Raw genomic sequence first — 23606 nt, forward strand, 5'->3', positions numbered from 1 at the left:
TTGTGGGGAAACTCTTTAATTAAGAGCATCTTCTCCTGTCAAAGTTAACAAGTTAACAAAAATATCCTTCTTCTCATTACATCTAGAGTATAATTAAGGCGCACAAGTCCTATTCAATTATCCTCCTCCGATTCTCTACAACTTTGGTTTGTATATATAGTTGTAGCTGTCTTGATAAAGATTGCACTTCAATGTTCCAGTGCGTGTGCACTGTTTCTTGCTCCCAAATTTTATAGTGCCAGGTTGGCTATAAAGTCATAAATAAAAATGCAATGAATTTCAAATAATATCCTACTGTTCTTGAAGGCTACATTGGACTACACACTAATACTTCATAGTCCAAGCTTAAGGCTGTTGACAACTGTTCATTTTTGTTCTTTTCTTGTGTGTTCCATTATAACATCTTTATGGTTAATTGTATATTTTCATAAAATGAACAATATGTTGGACGGACCATATCACTTGTTGAGTCAATTGTGGAAAGCTCTTAACCATGAGAGAGATTTCAGGGAGAAATCGAGTAAGATAACATAAGATGAGAAGACACAACATCCAACTCAAAATCTTAAGGTGTCAAGTTAATGGGTCTCTCATCTTATAAACTTCTCACTCTTCCTTACTTACTTTGATGTGGGACTTACTTCAACACTCCTTAGACTTGCAATACTAACACAATATATGTTTAGTAGCTAGTATTTTTCTTATTTAAGATTTAAACTCTTATAACAATAATAATGTACCTTCTAGAATTGCTTATGACTGATGACCAGCCATGGATGCATGGTGGGGTTGGTACTTGATAGCGGAATGAGATACGACTAATTTAAGAATTAAGAATAGTCCAACAATGCTGTAGGCTGTATGAAGAAAAAGGTTTTATACACAATATTTAAAGCAGATTTATGGTATTTAATTAGGATTTTTTTTTTTCAAAGTATCCTTCAACCATTAGATTAAGAAACTAATTCCATAATTCGTCGGAAATTAAAGTTTTATTTAAATATTTATTGTTGACTACATATATAAAATTAAATTCAAATTTTCGATATTTATTTAAATGAATAAGTGAGTTTATCATTTCATCCGTTTAAATTAGTTAATTATTAAAAAGAAAAACGGCTATATTAATAATCCCTCACACTCACACATATGTAGTAATTAATACATAATATTTGCACAAAGTATACATATGAAGGGTAAAGCTAAGGATGACATTCGCAAACACTGAATATTTTTTGTTTTTTCAAATAAACAAAGGCATCGGGTCATATATTAATAATAATAAATAATATATAACAGGAATAATCTACATAAACCTAATCCTCATATTTACATCTCTCGTTGATAACTTGATATTATAGTGTACGTGATTACTACTAATTTAGTTATGGCTTTTGACGCATGCAAGGTCCATGCAAGAGCGCGTGGTCCCAAATCAAATTGACCTTGTCACGTCATGCTGGAACACAACATATCTCCTTTTCAACTTCACTCTTCCACCGTCCGATTCACATCATCGCTCTGATGATCAACGGTCAGACACACGAACACGCACACACTCACTGCTACTTAACCCAATCTGCTACAATCAGCACCACCGAAGCCCACTCTGCGATTGGTGAGATCAAACTCCACCCACAGATTCTGTTGATGGAAGTTCCCTATTATGTTACTTGCCGCACCCAATTTATCGGAACTCCCAATCCCTATGCAGTGGACCCCGCCGCCCACGTCAGCAAGCACCCTCTCCTTGGGAACTACAATCTCCACACCCTTCTCAAATTCAAAAACCATCTCCCCTATCAGCCGTCCGATCTCAACTCCAGCATCTCGACCGTCAAAACACATGTCGGCCATTCCACCGTACACGTACTCCTTCTTCATCCTGGGCCCCACGATTCTAACCACTTCCTCCCGTACCTTGTCATAGGCTTCACTAACCAGGTACGTGAACTCGGATCCAGAGTCCACCATAGTCTGACCCGACCCTCCAGCGTCGGGTCGGAAAACTGCCGGCGAAATGTTCAGTCTTTTCCCGCCTATCCGGATACCGTTCATGGCGACAGTGTAGGCCAAGGGGTCAAGATTCGGCATGCGTTGACTCTGTGAAAAAGTCAACATAGGGATATACTTGAACCCGGTGGAGTGCGGGTTGTTACCAAGGTAGAAAGACCCGGTTGGAGCGGGTCCGGGTTGAACCTGCCTTGGCGGAACGCAATAAGAGAATTTGTTGATTTTGGCCTGGGATGAGAAGGACAATCTTCCGCGATTAATTCCTAAAATGCCCCTGGCGTCGCTGGAGTAAGTTGCGCAGCCAAGGATGAGGGGAGGGGTAGAGTGGGCAGGTGCGAAGGTTAGTTTCTCGCGGACGAGATTGCCCTCGGCATAGCTTCCATCAGCGTAGAAATAAGAATAGTGGCAGAGGCGGTTCTGGTCGCAGGAGGTTGGGAGGGTAAAATCGGGAATTTGAGGCTTGCAGAGAGGGTGGGTGCAGGGTAGTACGGAGAAGGTTGAAGAGAGAGAAGGGTCAAAGGAGGGGGTTGGAGGAGGCGGTGGTGGCTTAACGGCTTTCTTATTGTGACACTGAATCCAAGAGAGTTGGCTTCCGGTGTCGAGAATCATTTGTTGTGCCTGTGGGGGTGTACCAATGGGTAGAGTCACTATGAGTACATTGGAGTATTTGAATGTGGACCTCAAGTTATAGGAAGAAGAAGAAGAAGAAGAAGGAGCCTTGGTGTTCCTCGAGGAGAGCATGAGAGAGGAAGATAGCATCTTTGCCGTTGCGTTTGTGGAGAGAGAATGTGTGGTTAGTGGGAATGACATTGAGAAGGATGAGTTTGTGGTGGTGAGTTTTGCAGCAGATATGATGGTGATGAAGAAGGGGAAGAAGAGAAGCATCTTGAAGAGTGGTAACAGAGGCATGGCCATAGGCATTGGAGTGAGAGAGTAGCAAAGTGAGGTGTGGGTAGTGATGTGGTTATATAGGGAGAAAAAGTAGCATTAAACAGTTGGAATAATGAACAAAGAAAGAAAGAAAGAAAAGAAGAAGACGCGTTTTCTTCGGTTGAGTTTTGGGTGGGTGAAATGGATCCTGTCCTGTCTTTGCAAAAGCCATGTCCATGTGTCGTAAGGATCACTGTTTAAATATATGTTCTCTTTAAATTACCAAAAATACAGTTAGAAACATTAAGAACTGATAAAAACAATCTCTAATGTGTTATTTTTTTCACAATTTTTTGTCCCTGAGATATTTTCCTACCTACAACACAGATTGGTGTGTGGAACCATAATTAAAATGGGGTTCGTCTCATTTAAATCTGGAAGGTGTGTGTTAGTTAATGATTTTCCCTCTCTCATTTATGTGAATGTGCATTTGTCCTATGATCCCACCCCTGTCTCTGACTATGTGTTATTCCATTGCCCCCTCAAATTTATTAGGCTTTTATATTTCTCAAATTGGATTAGATGTGGACATATGCGTAAAACATAATCTTTTATACGTGTCAGTTGTGACATCCACCAATCGGTGGTGATCATATATTCATATTCCTTTTATTTTCTTAATTAAGAATTCAAAAAGATGACATTACTTGTCTACTACTGCATTCCTGCAGGTTATTTGACATTGCTTGATGATGATTATGAAGTTCAAAAAGCGGGTTTACTTTTTACAATTAACCATAATGTAATTGGTCACCCTTCTCTTCACCAATAATACATGGAGTCATTGAGAACGATTTTAGTACTATTTATTGTAGTTCAGAAAGTAAGGTATGTGCAATTACTCTTTATTGAACTGGTGCCTCTAGCTAAGACCTGAGGTTCTTTATTAAAATGTAAATTTCCGAATTGAAAAAAGGGGTTAACACTTTCACCAACCCCACCCTTCCCATTCTCACATGCAATTGATTAATTCGAATGTGTTCAAGAGCGGTGCATCACGACACACGACATACACCAATTTCTTTTGTAATTGTACTAATTTTGTATCATAAATCATGATACAATGTTATATGTAGTACTGAATTGGTCCATATGTATAATAAGTAAGATTTTGTTAGTAAAAAAAGAATGGCATATGATATGGGGCATTGCATTGGAGAAGTAACGTTATATGTATGTTGATTAGTCAACTAACTACAGCTGGTAGTGGTACCCAGCTGGGAAGTTAGAAGAAGGGGAAGAAGAAGCCGCCACCCACCCATTATTACCATATGTAGGGTTTAGGACATTAGGTGGTCAACACAAGGTGAAAAGGAAATAATAGCGCCATTAACATTAAGAGTCTTAACCCCACCGCACTATTCCTACTACACATATTTTTAGTTTATATTTCTATGCACTTTCTCTCCCACATTGTCCAAAAATCACCTACTGAACACTATACCGCAATATATCCTTTTTTTCCCCTTCTTAATACAAATGTACATGGATTTATCTTTTCTAACTAAACAATCCACTAATTAAAACAAATAGTTATTAAAATTAGATACGTATTATGTCAAATAATTTAATTATTATTAACTATTATCTTATAGAAACATATTTTCATGCAAGTAATTATCTTAAGAAACTATTATATTAAAAATATTTTAAGCAAAAGTAAAATACAAGAATAAAATAAATTACATTTCATGATATTATAATTCGGCTTATATATAATTTAAGGTGAATTCTATCTAACTCTTTCTAAAATAACATGTAAGTTATCTCTCATGATGTGTCATATTTTAATTGGTTATTATCTTAATCATAGTTGGGTTATTTTGTAATTTATTATTTGAGATGGGTAATGATATAATTTCTTAAAATATCAAAATCTCACTCCCGTTAATTGAAGCACATTTTCATTCCTCCATTCTTTCTTCATCACCTAGCTTCAGGCCTTCCAAGCATCGCCAGTCGTCATCTACTACCCTCTCACGTGCAATCTCTCTTTTCAATGCATCATCCCTTAACAACGTTATCAAATTTTAGTCGCCAGTGTTAGGATTTGATTGAATTAGTCCCACATTGCTTAGGATAGCAAATGGAGTGGGTGACCTAGGCTATAAATATGAGGCTAAGGTCTCCATATTTTTTGCACCAGTCGAAAACACTTAAAGCTTGTATCTGACTTTTCTTTTCCTCTATATTCTTTGATTAGAGAGTGTTGTAAGGTGTAGTTAAATATTTGCTTTGAGAGTGTGGGTGTATTGGGGTGCCGGTGTTAGAGAGAAAGAAGTCTATGTATTGTAACAATTTTCACATAGTGATATTCTTTGGTTGTCATTTGACAACGGCCGTGGTTTTTTCTCCAGTAATTGGAGTTTCCACGTTAAATTCTTGTGTTTTGATTGTGTCTATTTTATTTCTCTGTGAAAGGTATTTTCTCAAGAGGGAATGGTGTATTATTCCCAACATGTGGTATCAGAGCTTCGGTTCGGTGGGATTTATTCTTAGTATGCTCTGTTGTTGCAGTCTAGTCTGACCTTCCACATCATAAAAGAATTTTGTCCTGTGGCTTGAGGTTGATCTTTGGTTGCTGTTGTTGTTACTGGAAGGCAGTGTGACACTGTGAGAGTACAGTTTGGAAAGGTTCTGGCTAAGGAAAGACTTGGTATTTAAGTGTGTCCATTGTGACCCACCTCTCTTTCCTGGGGACCCTTCCTAGTGCACGGTCTACAGTTGAGTTATACTATTCCAGTATACGGTTACAACAATGTCAGGATATTCAAGTGCTGTGAAGCTTGAAATAGAGAAATTTGATGAAGAATCAATTTTGCCTTGTGGCAAATACAAATCGAGGATGTGTTGATACAATCAGGTTTGCACAAGGCGTTGAAGGAGAAGATCTCTGGTATGAAAGATGATGTTCTCTAGAAGACAAGAAGTATCCTCATGGTATTGCCGCACTGCCATGGATAAGGATAAGTTGTGGTAATCGGGTCCACAATTACACACGGGCATTGGTTGGCGTTGAGATGCAAGGTGTGTGGCGGAGTTATGTCGATGGTTGGAGAACTTCCAGGAAAAGCCAATTTGGAAGTTGCACCATGAATTTTCAGCAAGGTTTCAATCTGTACTAAGGCGAAATGCTTAGAGTGGTCTAATTTCAAGTGAGTATACTTTCATGGTGGAGTATGATAGTTCTCTGAACTATGATTGTCGGTATAGACAATGGCGGCAAAGAATTGACGATGTTGACTATGGAAGCTGAAGATGTGTGACTATTTCAATCAAGGTGGAGATTGTTAGGATTTGGTTGAATTAGTCCCACATTGCTTAGGATAGCAAATAGAGTGGGTGGCCTAGGCTATAAATATGAGGCTAAGTTCTCCATATTTTTTGCACCAGTCGGAAACACTTAAAGCTTGTATCTGACTTTTCTTTTCCTCTATATTCTTTGATTAGAGAGTGTTGTGAGGTGTAGTTAAATATTTGCTTTGAGAGTGTGGGTGTACTGGGGTGTTGGTGTTAGAGAGAAAGAAGTCTATGTGTTGTAACAATTTTCACATAGTGATATTCTCTAGTTGTCATTTGACAACGGCCGTAATTTTTTCTCCAGTAATTGGAGTTTTCACATTAAATTCTTGTGTTGTGATTGTATCTATTTTATTTCTCTGTGAAAGGTATTTTCTCAAGGGGGAATGGTGTATTATTCCCAACAGTAAGTAACTTTGTCGTTCTTCTCAATATAGCCAGCGCCGACGCCATTACTATCTATCTTCTTGCGGTGGCGCCATTACTATCTATCTTCTTGCGGTGGATCACTCCTTACCAACATAAGTAATGGTTAGTTAGATTATTAAATTTTTTTATTAAAAAAAATATATCTTTATTTAATTACATGATGGAACATATATTCATATGTAAAATATAATAGACACCAAAAAAATATATATGTAAAATATAATATAATAAAATAAATCTATTCAGAGTACTTCAAAGTATAATTAAAATCAGGCATATACGAATATAATAGTAAAATTTGTACACTAAACAAGTAAACATATCTTTTATCATATATAAATTATTTGAAAAATTAAATAAATTGTTAAAATTAATAACACAAGTTTAAAATAATAAAATCAAACTTTTTTAAAGTATATTTTATAGTATTTTTATTTTTTTTAATTTTTAATTTATTAATACTTTATTATTTAATTAATTATTAAATAAATTACTTTTATAAAAAAATATTTTTTGTATTATCTTAAAAAAGAGACCAATATAACAGCTTAAAAAATAATATAAAATGATATTTTAAATAAAAAATAATTAATATTTAACATGATGAAGAAAGGATGGAGGAGTGAAAATATTCTTCAATTAACATAAGTGGAGTTTTAATAATTTAAGAAATTATATTATTTTCCATCTCAAATAATAAATTATAAAATAATTTAACTAAAATTAAGATAATGATCAATTAAAATGTGACATATCATAAAAAATAACCTACATATTATTTTAAAAGGAATTAGATAGAATTCATCATAATTTAATTAGGTTAGTGACAAATTACAATTCAATCCAAGTAAATTTTAGAAGACGAAAACCAGTTGAGAGAAAATTTATATATCTTAAGAAAAACTTTATTTTAAAATCTTTTTCTCGGTATAGTGGATATAATTAGTAGGTTTACATGTATAATTGGACATTTGTGTCATTGTGTGCAATGTTTACTGGTATTTTACGCTGCTATCTCATACATACATGATACTCCTAACACACACCAATGTATGCGTTTGAAAACTTCTCACACAGCTAGCAAAGTTATATCTAATATTTTGTCACTATTAATACTCTCTTATATATATTATTTCGACATGTTATACATGAATGCATGGCACCTCATCGTAAGAAGACAATCGATTAGATTCTTGTACATATAATAGAGCTAGTTATTACTTATTAGCTCACCATATATGCATGTATATCGTGTAGTATATCGGATGTGTACACTTGTATTGAGACTAGGGCCTTTTTATTTTCCGTTACCATATTTAGTTCCTTTAGGCATATCATATGTTTTGTGGTAAATTATATATATGGAACTGGAATTAAATGGACTGGAATGGAGTGGTATTATTAAACAAAAGTTACTGAAAAACAAAACCAAAAAAACAAAAGGAAGATAAACATTGTATGGAGTGGTGGTTCACGGATTATGATCATAATGAGAATTGAGGAAAAGAAAAGATCGATAAAACGGATCACGGGTATGTAAAACACAGCACTTTTGATAACAAAAATGACATATGATTCAATAATTTGGTTTCAGAGAATGTGATTAAAAAAAAAAAAGCAAATTCCATTTTGTTGCTTTAACATACTTTGTAGTAGTGCTCACATGCATTGAACTTTGGGTAGATCTATCCAGTTATTAATTTATAATTATTACTTCCACTCTACTTTCTACTATGTTACTTTGACTAAGAATATTTTATTAGTTATTTTATTTTATCTGTTAATATATATATATATATTTTAAACATATACCAATATTTAGTATATCACATAAATTTTATGCATACATACAGTTATGAAAATATATCAAGAAAATTTCAATTAAATTATTTATATAATAGGACAACAAATAAAACACTAGAATAATAAATTAATATGAAAATTACGTTTTATTAAATATTTATGAAAGTAAATTTTGATTTTGAATTCCTTAATAATACTTGCAGAATAACTAAAATTTCTTTTCCCCTTTAATAAACTCAAAAATAAACAGTATTATTGGTCTCTTACGTTAGGATTTATGATGCAGAGACCCTGACACAGAGATGTGATACGACACAATACGAGATACGTGGACATACGAATTTTAAAATTATATAAGATACGGGGACACAACATATATATAGAATATAAGTATTTTTTAAATAAATTATAATGAATTTTTGATATTTTATTATTATTAAAATATAAAATAATTTTTTAATTATTTTTAATGTCTTCTTTTAACTATATAAAAGTATCTAAAATATTTTTTGTTTTAATAAATAATAATATATATTATTTCTAAATTCATTTTAACAATACATGCTAAGAATAAGACTGGATACGCCGACAAATGATAGTATTTAGGTGTGTCCAAGTCCGAAGAAGAATTTTTTATTTTTTATTAAAACATGGTTGGACACAATAGACACGTGTATCGAATGAATGTTAATGAATGTCGTGTTCAAAATGTGTTTGACACATGAACACAACAAAACAACTCAACGAAATGTCCGTACTTCGTAGGCTAGAATTAGAGCATTATTTAAGAAGGAAAAGACCTGCTAGTTACGATTCAAGCAGTAATAGCTAAATTTACCTAAATGGATATTATGATCAAAATCAGTAGCACAAATGCACGATATGAGGTGGTGAAATTTTTGGACTATAATCCATATATGATATATTCCATCTGCCACCGCTATAAATTTTGGCGCTATATATCTTAATATGCATTGGGATAATTAATAAGAGCAATGCATGTAGACATAGAAACAGAACATTATCTAACTTTTTAATGAATAAAAACAATATACTATAGAAAAGTTTGTTTATTCAGTCTTATGAAACGCACCACCGAATAAACACAATATGGTTGGCCGTATTTAAGGGGAATATTTGTCGCCTCATTTAAGAATAAGATTTATTACTATTAATTTACTTTAGTGCCGATTTCTCATCGCTAATTCATCGTCCATTATATATTCGAATTCCTTGTCTTTTTTTCTGTTGCTAGCTTTATTAGTGAATAAACTTGTTTGAGCATGGATGCTGATTAAGAAAAGAATAAATAATAGAAAATCAAACTAGTAATGTGACGTTACTGGATATCAATTTCTCAACAGGTCAGATCCAAACATAGAAGAAAATAATTCACAGGCTACTATTACATGATTGCATGCATTTTTATTTGACACATATTAGTTTTAAATAATTTCTTTTAATACTAACAGAACTTTATTTGTACAATAACGTATTGAGTTTAAATTAGATTATTAATTAGTGTAGGTAGACTTATCTTGCTGTACAAGTAAATTAGTATTAGCAAAATCAGTTAAGACAGTTAACCCTGAGTTAGTTGAAGGAAGATAGATTGTGAGTGTAGTTAGGTGAAGGTGCTTTGTAATTAAGCAACATTTCCCTCCTTTATAACTTGAAGTTCACTAATCTAACACTAATGTACAATCACATACACTTCTCTTTGATTACCAAGGAGACTTTAAAAAAAATTGAGAGAATATAAAATGAGAAGATATCACATCTAATTTAAAATTAGATAATAAATTAATGAGTCTCTCATCTTATAAATTTATCATTTTTTTAATGTGAAACTAATTTTATATACTCTTCATATTTGTAACATTAATATAATTCTGATCTCTCTGTTCTTTCTATCTATTTTTCACTTTTTTTTTTCCGGATTAGAGTCACAGCTACCTGAATTCCAATAATTAGTACCCAAAAGAAGAAAAGAAAATCATTAGAGATTGGTTAATTAATTAAGTTCAGTAGAATTATAGATACTTGTAATTAATACTATCAACATCACGGATTACGATATATAAATTATTTTTTTTGTTCACGGTATTTTTTAATTTGACATACTAAAAATTAATTTGTGCAAATTTTAGCTCCATTTAAAAATTTTGTTGCGCTGGCCAATGAGTTATTACATACACAAGACAAGACGGAATTTGAACTTCTGACACTTGCTTAAATGAACGAGTGAGCTGACCACTCAACCAAATTAAAATTAGTTGGTTACAACATATAAACTAAGCATCGGAGTTAGAACTGATCACGTTATCATGTCTATAATATTTCAAACAACAACAACAACAAAGGCTTGTCCTATTAGGTAGGATCGACTAATGATGTTATTAAACTCTATCATGTAACATGTCTATAGAAACCTTTTATATGTAGATCCTATTTGTCCATAATATTTCAAACATTTTATGAAAATTAGATGGGACAACGTAACTATGATTATGTTATCCGTAATACTAGCGAAAAAAAAACTGACAGAATTTATTTTATTTAATATTTATTAATTATTATAACATATAATAAATGTTAAATAAGGTAAATTTTGACTGTTTTTGGTTAATATTTTTTGTTATTAAATATTTCTGTTATACTATATAAGGTCTAACCCAATTAGTTGTTGTTTAGTTGTTTAAACGTCATATTTAAGCTCGATTATTAGAGTTGGATTAAACTCCTCTAAAATAAAAGAAATTGATAAAATAAAAATAAAAGTGAACAACAGTTTGAACAAGGCAATAAACGACGATGCGCGTAGGGACGAAATAAAAAAGTGAATTCGAAGATGATGCTACAGACAAACTATGATGTGTATGTTTATATTGGATTATAAAACAGAGTTTTGTTTTACCTTGAAATGAGTGCATAATGAATCCTTAGAATCAGTTTCTAAACAAAACGTAATTTGACAAGTGCTTTTGTATTAGAGACAGGGTAGGATTTATAGGTATTATTTGAAAAGAGACAGAAATTAAAAGACTGAAAATGAGAGATAAAAACAGATATTGAAATAAATTTTAGTATTGGGTTTGGTGTAAAGTGAGAGATATATATTAAAATAAAAATAAAATTTTAATTTAATTTGTACAAAGAATAAAGTTGAAATTAATTAATTTAAATGAAGATATTTTAAGTATAAAATATTATTAAAATTTCAGTTTTTGTCATAAAAAAATTCAGTTTCATATATTTTTACTTTTTAAAAATAGTGAAATACTGGAATTTTGAAAATAGAAACTAACATTTTAGTACCAATTTTTGAATGAATAAACATAATACTAAATTTCAATTTCTCTATCTCTATCTAAATACCTCAAAATAATCACTACGTAGTGTTTAGATTATTCCTAGCTTTTCGGTTTTAACTCCGAAAGTAAATACTAATAACCAATAGGGTATAGGGTTTCTAAACCTCAATTGGGTGATAATGTATAGGGATGAGATCCCAATAAGTATTAATTTAATTAAATTCAAAAGCTTGATTATGTAATTCAATGCATGCATAAGCTTCATTGAATAATAGTATAAAGTTTGATTCATAAGAATAAGTCCAAAATACTTTAATTTAAAAGTCATGTTCCAAGGTACCCATAATTAAAATTGAAATACTTTTTATATTTGATTTAATAATGTTCTTTGTAAGTCAGTTGAGTCGTCTATATGCGATGAACATTTACAAGGAACAGGAGCAACCATATGATATTTTAATCACATATGTACCTCCATGCATGAAATCCGATCCATCCACTTATTGAGTTGGATTTTTTTGTATCAATGATCTTAATCCTAAATCAGAGAAAGGTTCTTCTTACATAACATCATTGCATCACTTTCAAGAGACATCCACGTAGTCCCCCACTACAGAAGCGACCTTGAATGTCATCTGGAATCATGCAAATAACTTATACATTTTTTATCTAAGAAAAAATCTCTATTATTTGTGTACAATATAATATGATTCATATGTTTTTCTTTTCTTCGTCTTTCTTTATTTAATTTCTACACTATTTCTAGATTAAATATTATTGTAATTTTCTTAGACGACAGATGTTTTTGAAAAAGGGTAATGCTAAGTAACGAATGACTTTTTTAAACAACATGAACAACCACCAATCAAATAAAAACATACTACACCTCCAAATTATCCATCTAAATCTTAATATTAGAATAACCATCCATACACCTAGTGAAATGAACATCTGATATATTTATTGTTCACATTGTTTAGTATTTTTATTATCTCCCTATACTTTTCCTTTTGAAAAATTCCAATTTTTTTATTATAATGACCTTACTTTCTTTTGAAATATATAAAAGTAACATGTTTGGGGGAAAAAAAAGATTTAGAAAAAAATTTGTTATATCTCATGCCTCATGGGGCATGCTTGTATGTTTGGAAGAAATAAAAATATAACAAAATATTATTAATATAATATCTGAATTACAAAAATAACCACTATTGTATATCATATAATTCTTTATGATGATTAGCAATGGCTAGCTAGTGATGCTTATAGGTCCCAAGGGCAATAAAACCTTGTGAGTTGTGACGTTCATAAGTCGCAGCTTAGGTAAGGTGGGGCTAAGTACTCGATTTCTGAGAAAGAGAGACATGGATGGATGGATGAAAAGAAGAAGAAAATGAAGAAGAATATCAATCAATGTAATTGTGGACCAGGTCAGCAGTTTTCTATGTTCCTTATCCTAAGCTCCATAATAATGATTTTGTTTTTGGTTATGACTTATACTTTACCTTTGCTAAGTGCAATGCACATATGATGTAAATTAGTGTCTACACAGGTTAAGAGGTGTAGTTATTGAAAAGGAAAGTGGTGGAGTAGTACAAAGTTGGGCATGTGAATCCAGCTCAATAATAATGGGAAGATTGTACCATAAATATCTTTCAGGTAATGGGTGCCCACTGCCCACAATTAGGAAGCTAAAGGACCCTAAGTCATCACTCATCACTATGTGGTCCTCAGGAGGGGCACACACAACACAACTTCTTATGTTACTTCTTAGGGCTTCCATGTGCTTTGTTACATAACCTTGTCAAAAAGAAAAAACCGCCATTGCAAAAGGGTATGGAGTATGGACTTGGTTCCCACCGAGGACTTCTAATTTTTGCTATTTTTGCTATTTTTTTTTAAATATTGTTTGAAAGAAGCTAAATACTAGGCCAATAGAAAGAGAACAAACTTCCTACGAATCAAGTAACCTAAGGTTGTTAAGGTTAACTTGAAAATTGTAAGGAAAGGAAAATTAGCAATGATAAAATAAAATTGTATTCACTTCTCAGAAATTAGATGATATACTATACAGTATACACACTATTTTTTCGGTATTTGATAACTTCTCAAACCCTGCCAATACTTGCTTGTGGCCTAATAAAAAGTCATGGCCGCTATTATGAAAGTTTAGCCCATATAATACAGCCTTTCCCATAATTTGGGCTGCCCATTCGACCAAGCAAAGCTTCCTTTTTGGGCAACGTCAGAAGCAGATAAGACCATGACCAAGAAAACAAAAGAAACAGATGAGACATCCACCAAAAACAAAAAAAAAAAGACAAGGGAGAAACCTATCCCAAAAAAAAAAAAAAAAAAGAAGGGAGAAAACACGAGTAAATGTTTAAATTAGTCTCTAAAAGATTACTCGTTCTCCAAAGTGGTCTCCAATTTTTTTTTTAATTAAATTCGCCTTCAAAGATTTTAAGTTAGTCATATTAATCTTTCCACCACTTCCATTGTTAATGATGTTAGAATTTGCTCACGTGACATGTTAAGTGACATCACAACGTATACTTACTAATTTTAATTGGCAGCTAACATGATAAGCTTGTAAAATTAGATTAAATCAACTATAAATTAAGAAATTCTAATGTCTCAAGTTATCTCCTTAATTAAGTTTTGATTTAATCTAATTTCATAAGTTTATTATGTTAATAATCAATTAAAATTTTTAAAGGTGTATTATAATATCACTTAAGGTGTATACTAATACTAGCAACTTTTGAAAGACAAATTTATTTAAAAAAAAATTTGGGACTAATTTAAAATTTAGGGTGAATTTGATCGTTTACTATATAATAGTTGCTTAGGCTCCTTTTCTTTATTTTATGGTTAAATTTAAACGAAAAATGACTAAGTACTAACATGCTTTCTGAATATTATTTGTATTTTAAATGTTTCTTAAGCAAAAGTCAGTCACAGTTATATCTATATATAAAAAATAAAAAATATAAGATATGAAAGGTCATATCAGCCGAAGCAAAGTTGGGAAAAGTTTTCCTTTTTTCAGGTGAAGTAGGCTGAGTCCCAAATAACTATCTTCCCATCAGGTCAAAATTCATTTTTGTGCTGATACCTACTCTTTATTCTTAAGAATATTTGATCATTTTCATGCATAGATTCTGAGTTTCTGCTATGCTTGGTAGTTCTGTTTCAATCAAGAAAACTGTTGTATTTTTACTGGGTAAATATATTTTTTTACATTTGAATTTTGTTAATTTTAAAAATATTTTTAAGTTTTATTTTATTTTATTTATATCAAATATATTCCTTGCTCGTTTAGTACCAATCCAACAATAATGCATGATAACTATTATTTGTTTGTGTTGAAGCGTATTTTTGTAAAATTTTGTTGAATTAGTCATAAATTTTTTGAAAAAGTTATTAGGTAAATTCGATGCAACTCCAAAACTTTTATAACAAAATAAGATGTAGGGATAATTTTAAAATTTTTATCTAGTTTTAGGGGAAACAAATACTCCTGCTTTTGTTTTCTTGAGCAATAGCATTCTAAATTTTGTTGCTTATTCGTCATCATGCATTTCTACAAATTTTTCTACTTTCGTCGAGGTCAACAATCCCATAGCTGTGCATATTAATTCTTTATAATATACTTGCTCATAAGATGTTTGTGTATTTGTCTATGTGAACTTCCGAGAGGAATTAATACCAATGTTTCATTGTGAACCATTTGTTTTCATTCATTCATTCTTTCTTTCTTTCTAGATACTAGAAATGGATGCTGAAACAGTGGTGCATACCGGAGGTTGCCATTGCAAGAGTGTGAGGTGGAAAGTGGTTGCTCCTTCAAGTATTGTTGCATGGGACTGCAACTGCTCTGACTGCTCCATGAGAGGCAATACTCATTTTGTTGTGCCTGCTGTCAATTTTCAGCTTTTAGGGGAATCTTCCAAGTTTATTACAACTTACACCTTCGGCACTCACACTGCAAAGCACACATTCTGCAAGATCTGCGGTATAAGCTCGTTCTATCATCCGCGGTCAAACCCGGATGGTGTTGCGGTTACTTTCAGATGTGTGGACCCTGGAACATTGACTCACGTTGAAGTCAGGAAGGCTGATGGCAAGAACTGGGAGAGCTGGTTTAATCAGTCAGACATCTCTTCATTTTCAAAGGTTCAGAAGTAACTCCCTACAAGAACTAGGACATAGATGAGATCAATAGTCATCTTGAAGATATTTTTCCTTCCACTTCTTTTCTGCTTTTGCATTACTGTATGTAAGTGCCCGCAGATACTCGAACATTATGAATATGGATGTGGATTTGGTATCCCAAACCAACATGCTCACAATTGACCAAACAATAAGAATAAAAAGAAAGAGTCATGAACAAGTTACGTCTCTTTTACCGATATACTTGCTTTAGAATGTTTATGCTTCCTTTATATGAGATGGGAAGAGAGACGAGTTTTCATATTTGTATTAATGACTGTTATGGTATGTTGGCAAGTGCTCTGAATAGCATAAACACTTAATTATATACAATAGCAAAAGCCGATAGTTAGCCATACGAATTTGACCATTTGGTTTTCTCGCATGGAAAATTTTCATGGTAAGAGTGAACTTCACAATCAATCGGGTAACCCGAAATTGTACATGGCAATAATTCTACAAAATAGTTCTTTTACACTGCATATTACAATGGAATAGATAAAGCCTAATTTAATTTTATTAGGTACTCTCAACAACCGAGAAACTTTGGGGGTGCAAGTTCGTGCATTGTCCACGAAAACAAAAAACATGAATCTCTGTTTTTTATTTAAACCAAAAAATTAAAATCCATGCTTCATTTCTTCAACAGTGCACTGCACTGTGCCATTATCTTGGAAGCCCTGGTAATTGCATCGGTCATATAGAAATTCTCTACGGCAGTCCCAAATGCAGTGGTATCCATCTTAGTATTGAAGGTTGGCCTCAAAGAAGATGGCAATGTAGCTGGTTCTCTCTCATCTTGGCGCAGTAGGTTTGGGGCTACAATCTTGATTCGAGCACGAACAGCACCAACTGAATCATAGGGCAAATCGATTCCAGACACCTCAGACAGAGCCCGAATTATCTTCCAATCATCCCTGGAGTCACCAACTGTTGGAACTGCAGGCAGAGTTTGTTGAGTGCATCCTTCAGTATTTTCATAGGTTCCTTCCTTCTCACTGAATGCTGCAGCTGGCAAAATGATGTTGGCACGATAAACACTCTTGTCACCATGGTGACCTTGATAAACAACAAAAGAATCAGCTGGGATCTTGTCCAAGTTTATATCATCGGCACCCATCAAATATACAAATTTTGCAGACTCGAGACTTTTTTCAGATTGAGGCACAAGTCCAAGGTCAAGTGCAGCAGCCTGGGCAGCATGAAGAAGTAATACATTAAGGCCGTTCCAATCAGGTCTGACAACCTTCCCTTGTTTTGCAATGGTTTCAATAGCTGCAAAAATTGCATCCTGGTCCTTTCTCTCGAAGATTCCAGCACCAACAATGATAACAGGGTTTTTGGCATTTGATATAGTCTTGGAGAATGGGTGGTGGCCCTCAGCAATTTCAAGTAGTGTTTGGGGGCCAGTACCAAGATGTTGGTGGTCATAGTTGAAATCAGTAGCAGGACCGATGTACCCAACCTTGGCTTGAGTTGCTCTGACAGTCTTGCGTATTCTGGCATTAACCATAGCAGCTTCCACCCTTGGCTGCAAATTTGATATTAAACACACAAGATAGTATTAGATAACCAAATACAAAAAAATAATGCACCCAAGAAAGCACAATGTGTAAATAGTAGATGAACTCAGCAAAAATATAGAATACTTCACAAAAATTCTTTGTTGTTGATAGTCTTGTATTCTCTAAACCTACCCATGCCTATAAACCCCAAAATAACAGTTATAGAATCAAGTGCATGGACACGGTAACTACTAAAAAGAAATGGAATTTGAATAAAACAAGAACCATTTGATCATCAGCAAAGTTAGAAAGACGTATATAAGGAATATTTAGAAATGACTCACTAAAATCAGAGACTAGTGATATACCTGGGTACCAACCAACAGAAAGACATCTGCATTCTCAAGACCAGCAATGCTAGTATTCATAATATATCCCGATCTCAAATCTGCACTAGTATTTTCACCAATGCCTTCACACCACACATTATTTGATCCCATCTTATTTACAAAATCTTTTAGTGCAATCATGGACTCAGCATCGGAAAGTTTGCCAGCTATTCCAACAATTTCTTCTGGTTCAACTTTGTGGGCAACCTCAGCTACCACAGCAAGGGCATCGCGCCAGCTGACAGACTTAAAACGTCCATCAGGACCACGAATCATAGGGTCATTTAACCTCTGCCTCTTCAAACCATCATAACAAAAGCGGGTCTTGTCTGAAATCCATTCTTCATTTATGTCCTGCAAAGGGAATGCAGAATAAACTATATCGGCAAACTATAAATATAAAAAAGAACCTTCTAGACAGAAGAAAAAAGGTGCAACAAGTAACAATGACAAAGAAGCATGTAACTATGAAAAAATATGTTGAACAACAAAACTTTTGCAGGCCAAAGTTTGTGGGGTCCAATATAAGGCATGCAGGGAGTCTAGGTAAAGCACCTTAATCTCCCATCCCCTCCCCTTCCTCCCCCCCACAGGATCCTGTTGAGTGAAAAACTAATGAGGGAATGCAACCCCACCAAAAATACATTAACATGTTAAAACCTTACTGTCCCTCCAATATCTCACCCACAAGAGGATCAAGTGCTCCTTAAACATCTGCAGACTAACAACAGCTTAGTGTATCAACAGAGTGATGATTTTTGTTTACAGAAACAAATAAATTTAAGTGCCACAAAAATAATTGGAGCCTTAGCAACCACAAGAAAGAACCACAAACAGTTAAGTAAAATATTTTCATCAGATCAAACCTCATTTAGACGAGGGAGAATACGCATGACTTCAGGTCCTCTGCTGTCAATTCGAATATTGGATCCAACGGCATCAGTAACATCAATGCTTTCTGTTCCCTTCAATTCCCAATTTCGGGCTTTAAAAGCAAAAGGTTTCGACGTGAGTGCTCCAACAGGACAGATATCTATCACGTTTCCAGAAAGTTCACTTGTCATAAGTTTCTCAACATATGTCCCAATCTCCTCTCCACTGCCACGACCTAACATGCCAAGATCCTGAACCCCAGCAACCTCTGTTGCAAACCTAACACACCTGTTTGGGGGGAAAAAAAGGAATTTCACAAGAGCCTTTTAGCAAACCACATAACATTGCTTTACACAACATTTAGCATTCAAGTGAGTAAGTGAAAACATAAAATGGAAGGTAATTTTTACTTTATGTAAGTTAGTTTAAGACAACTTAAAAGAAGCCAAAGCCAGCCCAAACAGGAACAAAATGAAAATCAGATTAACATATCTCCAAGGAAGGCAATTTTCACTCCATGTAAATTAGTTTAATACATAATCTTTTTCAAAATCTTCCATAATGTGGTATCGACCACTGACTCATTTTAGAATAAGGGGATGCTTAATTCTTTTAAAGATTATTCAACAAATAAACATGATATAAACCATTAAAGTGGAAGTTACTTATCTAGAACAATATAATCATAGCTTGTATAACATAATGCATTCCTGACTTCCACTACACAAAACCTTTATTTATTTATTTTGATACAAAAAGAAATAGCACCTTTATATCCAAAATTCACACAATTAGATTTGCAAAAAATTTACCTTGTACATTGAATGCAACGAGTCATCACAGTCTTCACCAAAGGTCCAAGGTTCTTATCTACCACAGATCTCTTCATTTCAGTGAACCGACCACGATCAGAACCAAAAGCCATTGACTGATCCTGAAGATCACATTCCCCACCTTGATCACAAATTGGGCAATCTAGTGGATGGTTCATCAATAAAAACTCCATCACTCCTTCTCTAGCTTTCTTTGCAACAGGTGTGTCGGTCTTAATTTTCATTCCTACAGATCAATAAAAGGTTAAAACCCCATCCAAACAAAATCCAAGCATTGTATTCATTTAGTGTGTTCGGCTTAATGCGAATGATAACTTATAATTTCTCTATTATAGAAACACGATACAGGGAAATCAGTGTGCAAAGAGAGAAAGGGAGAACTAATGAGAAATCTGCAAAATTAACAATTGACACGGATAATTACTAAACACAGAAACAACGGTTTGAAAGTTTGTTCCTTTTAAAAAATATATAAAATAAAAAAAGCACCAAAGATAATATGTCAACAAGGCAACAACGTAACCCGATCAAACTTCATAATATGTTCAAGGAAGCACAAATTTGGACATAAACTGTTAATAACAAAGTTTTGTACATGCCAGTGGAAATCCATTAAAGAAAAAAGAAATCATCATAATGTGCCGAATCCCTCTAATCATGAACATGATCAAATTCCAACATGTCATAACCGTATCCGGCAATCACAATACAAGAGGGACACCAAAATGAAATCCTATGCATATAATCAACAAAAGGACGAACTACAACAGCTAATCATTCAAAAAGAAAAAGAAGAAGAATAAGAAGCCGACCAGGAAGAGCAGGCATGGCGCAAGAAGCAACAGGCTTGGGAGACTTCTCGACCTCGACAAGACACATGCGGCAGTTACCGGCAATGGAGAGGCGGCTGTGGTAACAGAAGCGGGGAATGTCGACGCCGGCAACCTCACAGGCCTGAAGGACAGTCATGCCCTTGGGGATTTTCACCGGGTACCCATCCACGAACACCTCGATGGCGTCCTCCGGGTTAGGGAAGTGTACCCTAGCGCCGGCAACGGGGGTCCGGGGCGGAAGATCCGGGGGAGGGGCCTGGGCCTGGGCAGCTTCGGGCTTTTGGAGCTCGGGCTTGGAGACAATGGTGCGGATGAAGATGTTCCTAGGGTTTTGAGAATTGAGTAGCCTTGAGGTGGGTCTCATGGCCTTTGAAGCTAACAAGCCCAGCCCCATTTTTCTTCCGATTCCTTCTTCTTCTTCTTCTTCTTCTTCTTCTTCTTCTCTCTCTCTCTCTCTCTCTCTCTCTCTCTCTCTCTCTCTATGAGATTGTGTTACGGCGTTCCCGTGGGATTTGAGGGGTGCTGTCGGATCGTTGCAGGAATCTGAATCTCCGATTGATCTTTGGGTCTATTGATTTGAGTGGGGAGAGTGTTGGTGTGTGTGGAGTTGAAGGGGAAGAAGAGAAATTATGGTGGGATGCTCCGGTTTATTATTCGGGTTGATCCGGTCTGTATACGAATGGTGTTGGTGAATGAAATGATGAATGTAGAATGTTGTTCAAATGGGCCTCTCAATTTCATGCTCCTTACGCTTATAGTTTCCTCTCCACATTTTTTGGAAGCATTGCCCATTCGTTCAGTCACCGACCTATGCTTGTGATTGTGAGCAGTGAGTGACTACGCCAGTGTTTTTTTTTTTGGATGTGGCCCAGTGGCAGCTAGGCTGATCTGCCCAAAGACCCGAAACCGCCCTACCCGGACAATAAACCGGATCTCACTCAAGCTTCTCTCCAGGCACTAGGAGGAGGTCTTCACTCTTCATCTTCTAGCCACCACTCCGTCGTTGAGGGCCTATCTCATCTTTTCTATTGCCTCAAAATACATGAGATTTCGTTTTGGGCATAAGCCCAATTGTTGTGAAATAAAAAGCCTAGTCACCACAGACACAGAGGTTATCTCTTGGTCTTGATTCTCTTCCGAAAGAAAAAATATAATAAAAAGGGTAAAGTATCATTTTTATCCTTAAAATTTGATAAAAGTTTTAAAAATATTCCTAAGTTTTATTTTGTTTCAATTTTATTCCAAAAGTTTTCGATTTGTATCAAATATATCCATAACGGCTAATTTTTCAAAAAATTTAAGACAAATTCAACAACAATTTCATAAGAACAACTCTCAACACAAACAAATCAAGCATAATTTTTATACATTATTATTAGATTGGTCTTAAATTTTTTGAAAATTTAGCCGTCGATGGTATATTTTTTATGCAAATAAAAAATTTTTGGGACAAAATTAAAATAAAATAAAACTTAGAGTTATTTTCGAAACTTTTGCCAAACTTCAAGAACAAAAAATATACTTTACCCAATTTATAATTTTTAATATAAGAGGTAAAACATATAAAATAAGTATACAAAGATCGCGTATATAATATATAGTTCCATGTTATATTATGAATCTCAAATATTTATAGTAATTATCTTTTATGATTTTTTTTTCTGGTATACAGTTTTTTTATGATTTTGTCTAAAGCTAGGAGGAGACAGAAGTTTTTTTTTTTTTTTTTTGGTAAAAGGAGACAGAGTTATTAGCAGTTGCCCACTTGCCCTAATACAAAACGTCTCAAATTCAAACTCGTCCACAGGCTCTACTATTTCTTTGGCCTTGCAGTCTTCACTATTTAGTTAAGCCAAAATTCAGAATTCAGCTACATGCTTTTTTTTTTTCGGTCTACATCTACATGGTTATAAACCGAGTATTTTTTTTATATATATACATGAACCGAGTTAAAGGCCCACGAAGAAGAAACAATAAATTTCAAACTAAACGGGATAACAAGTCCGAAAAAAAAGAGTAACTAAACGGGATAAAATATTTGTTTAATTCGTTTATATCTATTAACAAGCAAACTATTTCTCTAGGAGGAATATGTTTGTTTATTGATTTTTTAGGCTTTTAAATAGTTCTTGATGATCTCTATAAAAAACAATAGAATAGTTCTTAACAAATACCCAAACCCATCGTGGGTTGTTGAGTTGGGTCCCGCGGCTCCCACCCAGTGATTGCTTCCACCGTTTTTCTCAGTGCACTCCAAATTCCAAAGAAAAAAAAATCTATATATGTACAAAACAAAAATCATTATATATGAAAAAAATTAAACTAAAAATAATTTTATAAAATCTGAATATTTAACATTTATTCATTTATAGAAAAAAAGTTATTTTCTCCTCTAGGAGCTCTTTTTCTCTCAATAGGTGAGTTTTCTAAGAATTTCGGGTTCTTCTCCAAAAAGAAAGTTATTTTCAACCTTGTTTCAATTACCAAATCTATATTCTCACATAATCATCGCTCAACTCGAACCTTCAAAACCACTGGAAAACCTGAAATACACAACAACTCTTCTTTAGCAACCTACAACATGAACAATATCGAAGAAAAAGTCATCAAGCTCAACAAGCCTAGAGAACTGGGATATAAGAAAGAATGCTTAAATGTGGTGGGTAAGTTAATAAGTGACAAGGAGATAAATTTCAAAACATGTAAGAATGCTTTGCTGGAAATGTGGAAAAACCCTCAAGGTGTTGCAGTTACAGACATTGGATGGAAGAAGATGTTATTCAGCTTCAAAGACAGAAAAAAAGGGCTACAGATTATTCGAAATGGACCATGGAATGTCAAAGGAAACATGGTCAATCTCATATTATGGAGGGAGGGCGAATCAGTTTTCGAAGTTGACCATGACTTCATGAAATTTTGGATTCAAGTGCATGGCATTCCACATGACTTCATGGATAAAGAGACATATATTCTTATCGACGAAATGTTAGGAGTCTTGGCCGAAGCTGAAGATCCAAAAGTAGATGGAGTCCTTAGGAGACCATATCTAAGAATCAAGGTTAGCATCAATATCACTAAGGCTCTACCTATAGGATTCTGGTTAGATAGAGAGAAGTTGCCACAATTGTGGGTCTTTTTCAAGTATGAGAGGCTACTAGACAGCTATTGT

At 34.0% G+C, this 23606-nt stretch overlaps 3 protein-coding genes across 5 annotated transcripts; 1 reads left to right on the plus strand and 2 right to left on the minus strand.

The window, feature by feature from the left end:
• Positions 1–1148: 1148 nt before the first annotated feature.
• LOC107631248 (Eukaryotic aspartyl protease family protein) lies at positions 1149–3395 on the minus strand. Its single transcript, XM_016334628.3, has one exon. It carries the CDS (start codon positions 2932–2934, stop codon positions 1570–1572), a length of 1365 nt encoding a protein of 454 aa, XP_016190114.3. The 5' UTR covers positions 2935–3395; the 3' UTR covers positions 1149–1569.
• Positions 3396–14749: 11354 nt separating this feature from the next.
• On the plus strand, positions 14750–16204 carry LOC107631247 (carbon-sulfur lyase). 3 transcript variants are annotated; one of them, XM_016334627.3, is made up of 2 exons: positions 14750–14881; positions 15558–16204. In XM_016334627.3, the coding sequence occupies exon 2, from the start codon at positions 15567–15569 to the stop codon at positions 15978–15980; it is 414 nt and encodes a 137-aa protein (XP_016190113.1). In that variant the 5' UTR covers positions 14750–14881; positions 15558–15566; the 3' UTR covers positions 15981–16204. The 3 variants fall into 3 exon arrangements, with proteins under 3 accessions (XP_016190113.1, XP_088365636.1, XP_020975228.1); XM_088509510.1 differs by having other exon boundaries at positions 14802–14841; XM_021119569.2 differs by lacking the exon at positions 14750–14881 and adding an exon at positions 14884–15015.
• A 212-nt stretch (positions 16205–16416) lies between these two features.
• LOC107631245 (NADH dehydrogenase [ubiquinone] iron-sulfur protein 1, mitochondrial) lies at positions 16417–21489 on the minus strand. The gene is made up of 5 exons (XM_016334626.3): positions 20417–21489; positions 19584–19830; positions 18765–19059; positions 17878–18252; positions 16417–17535 (listed from the first exon to the last, which is right to left on the minus strand). The coding sequence occupies exons 1-5, from the start codon at positions 20829–20831 to the stop codon at positions 16639–16641; spliced, it is 2229 nt and encodes a 742-aa protein (XP_016190112.2). The 5' UTR covers positions 20832–21489; the 3' UTR covers positions 16417–16638.
• Between the last annotated feature and the right edge of the window lie 2117 nt (positions 21490–23606).

This window comes from Arachis ipaensis, chromosome B3, assembly GCF_059453495.1.
Source record: "Arachis ipaensis isolate K30076 ecotype BB chromosome B3, ASM5945349v1, whole genome shotgun sequence".
NCBI lineage: Eukaryota > Viridiplantae > Streptophyta > Magnoliopsida > Fabales > Fabaceae > Arachis > Arachis ipaensis.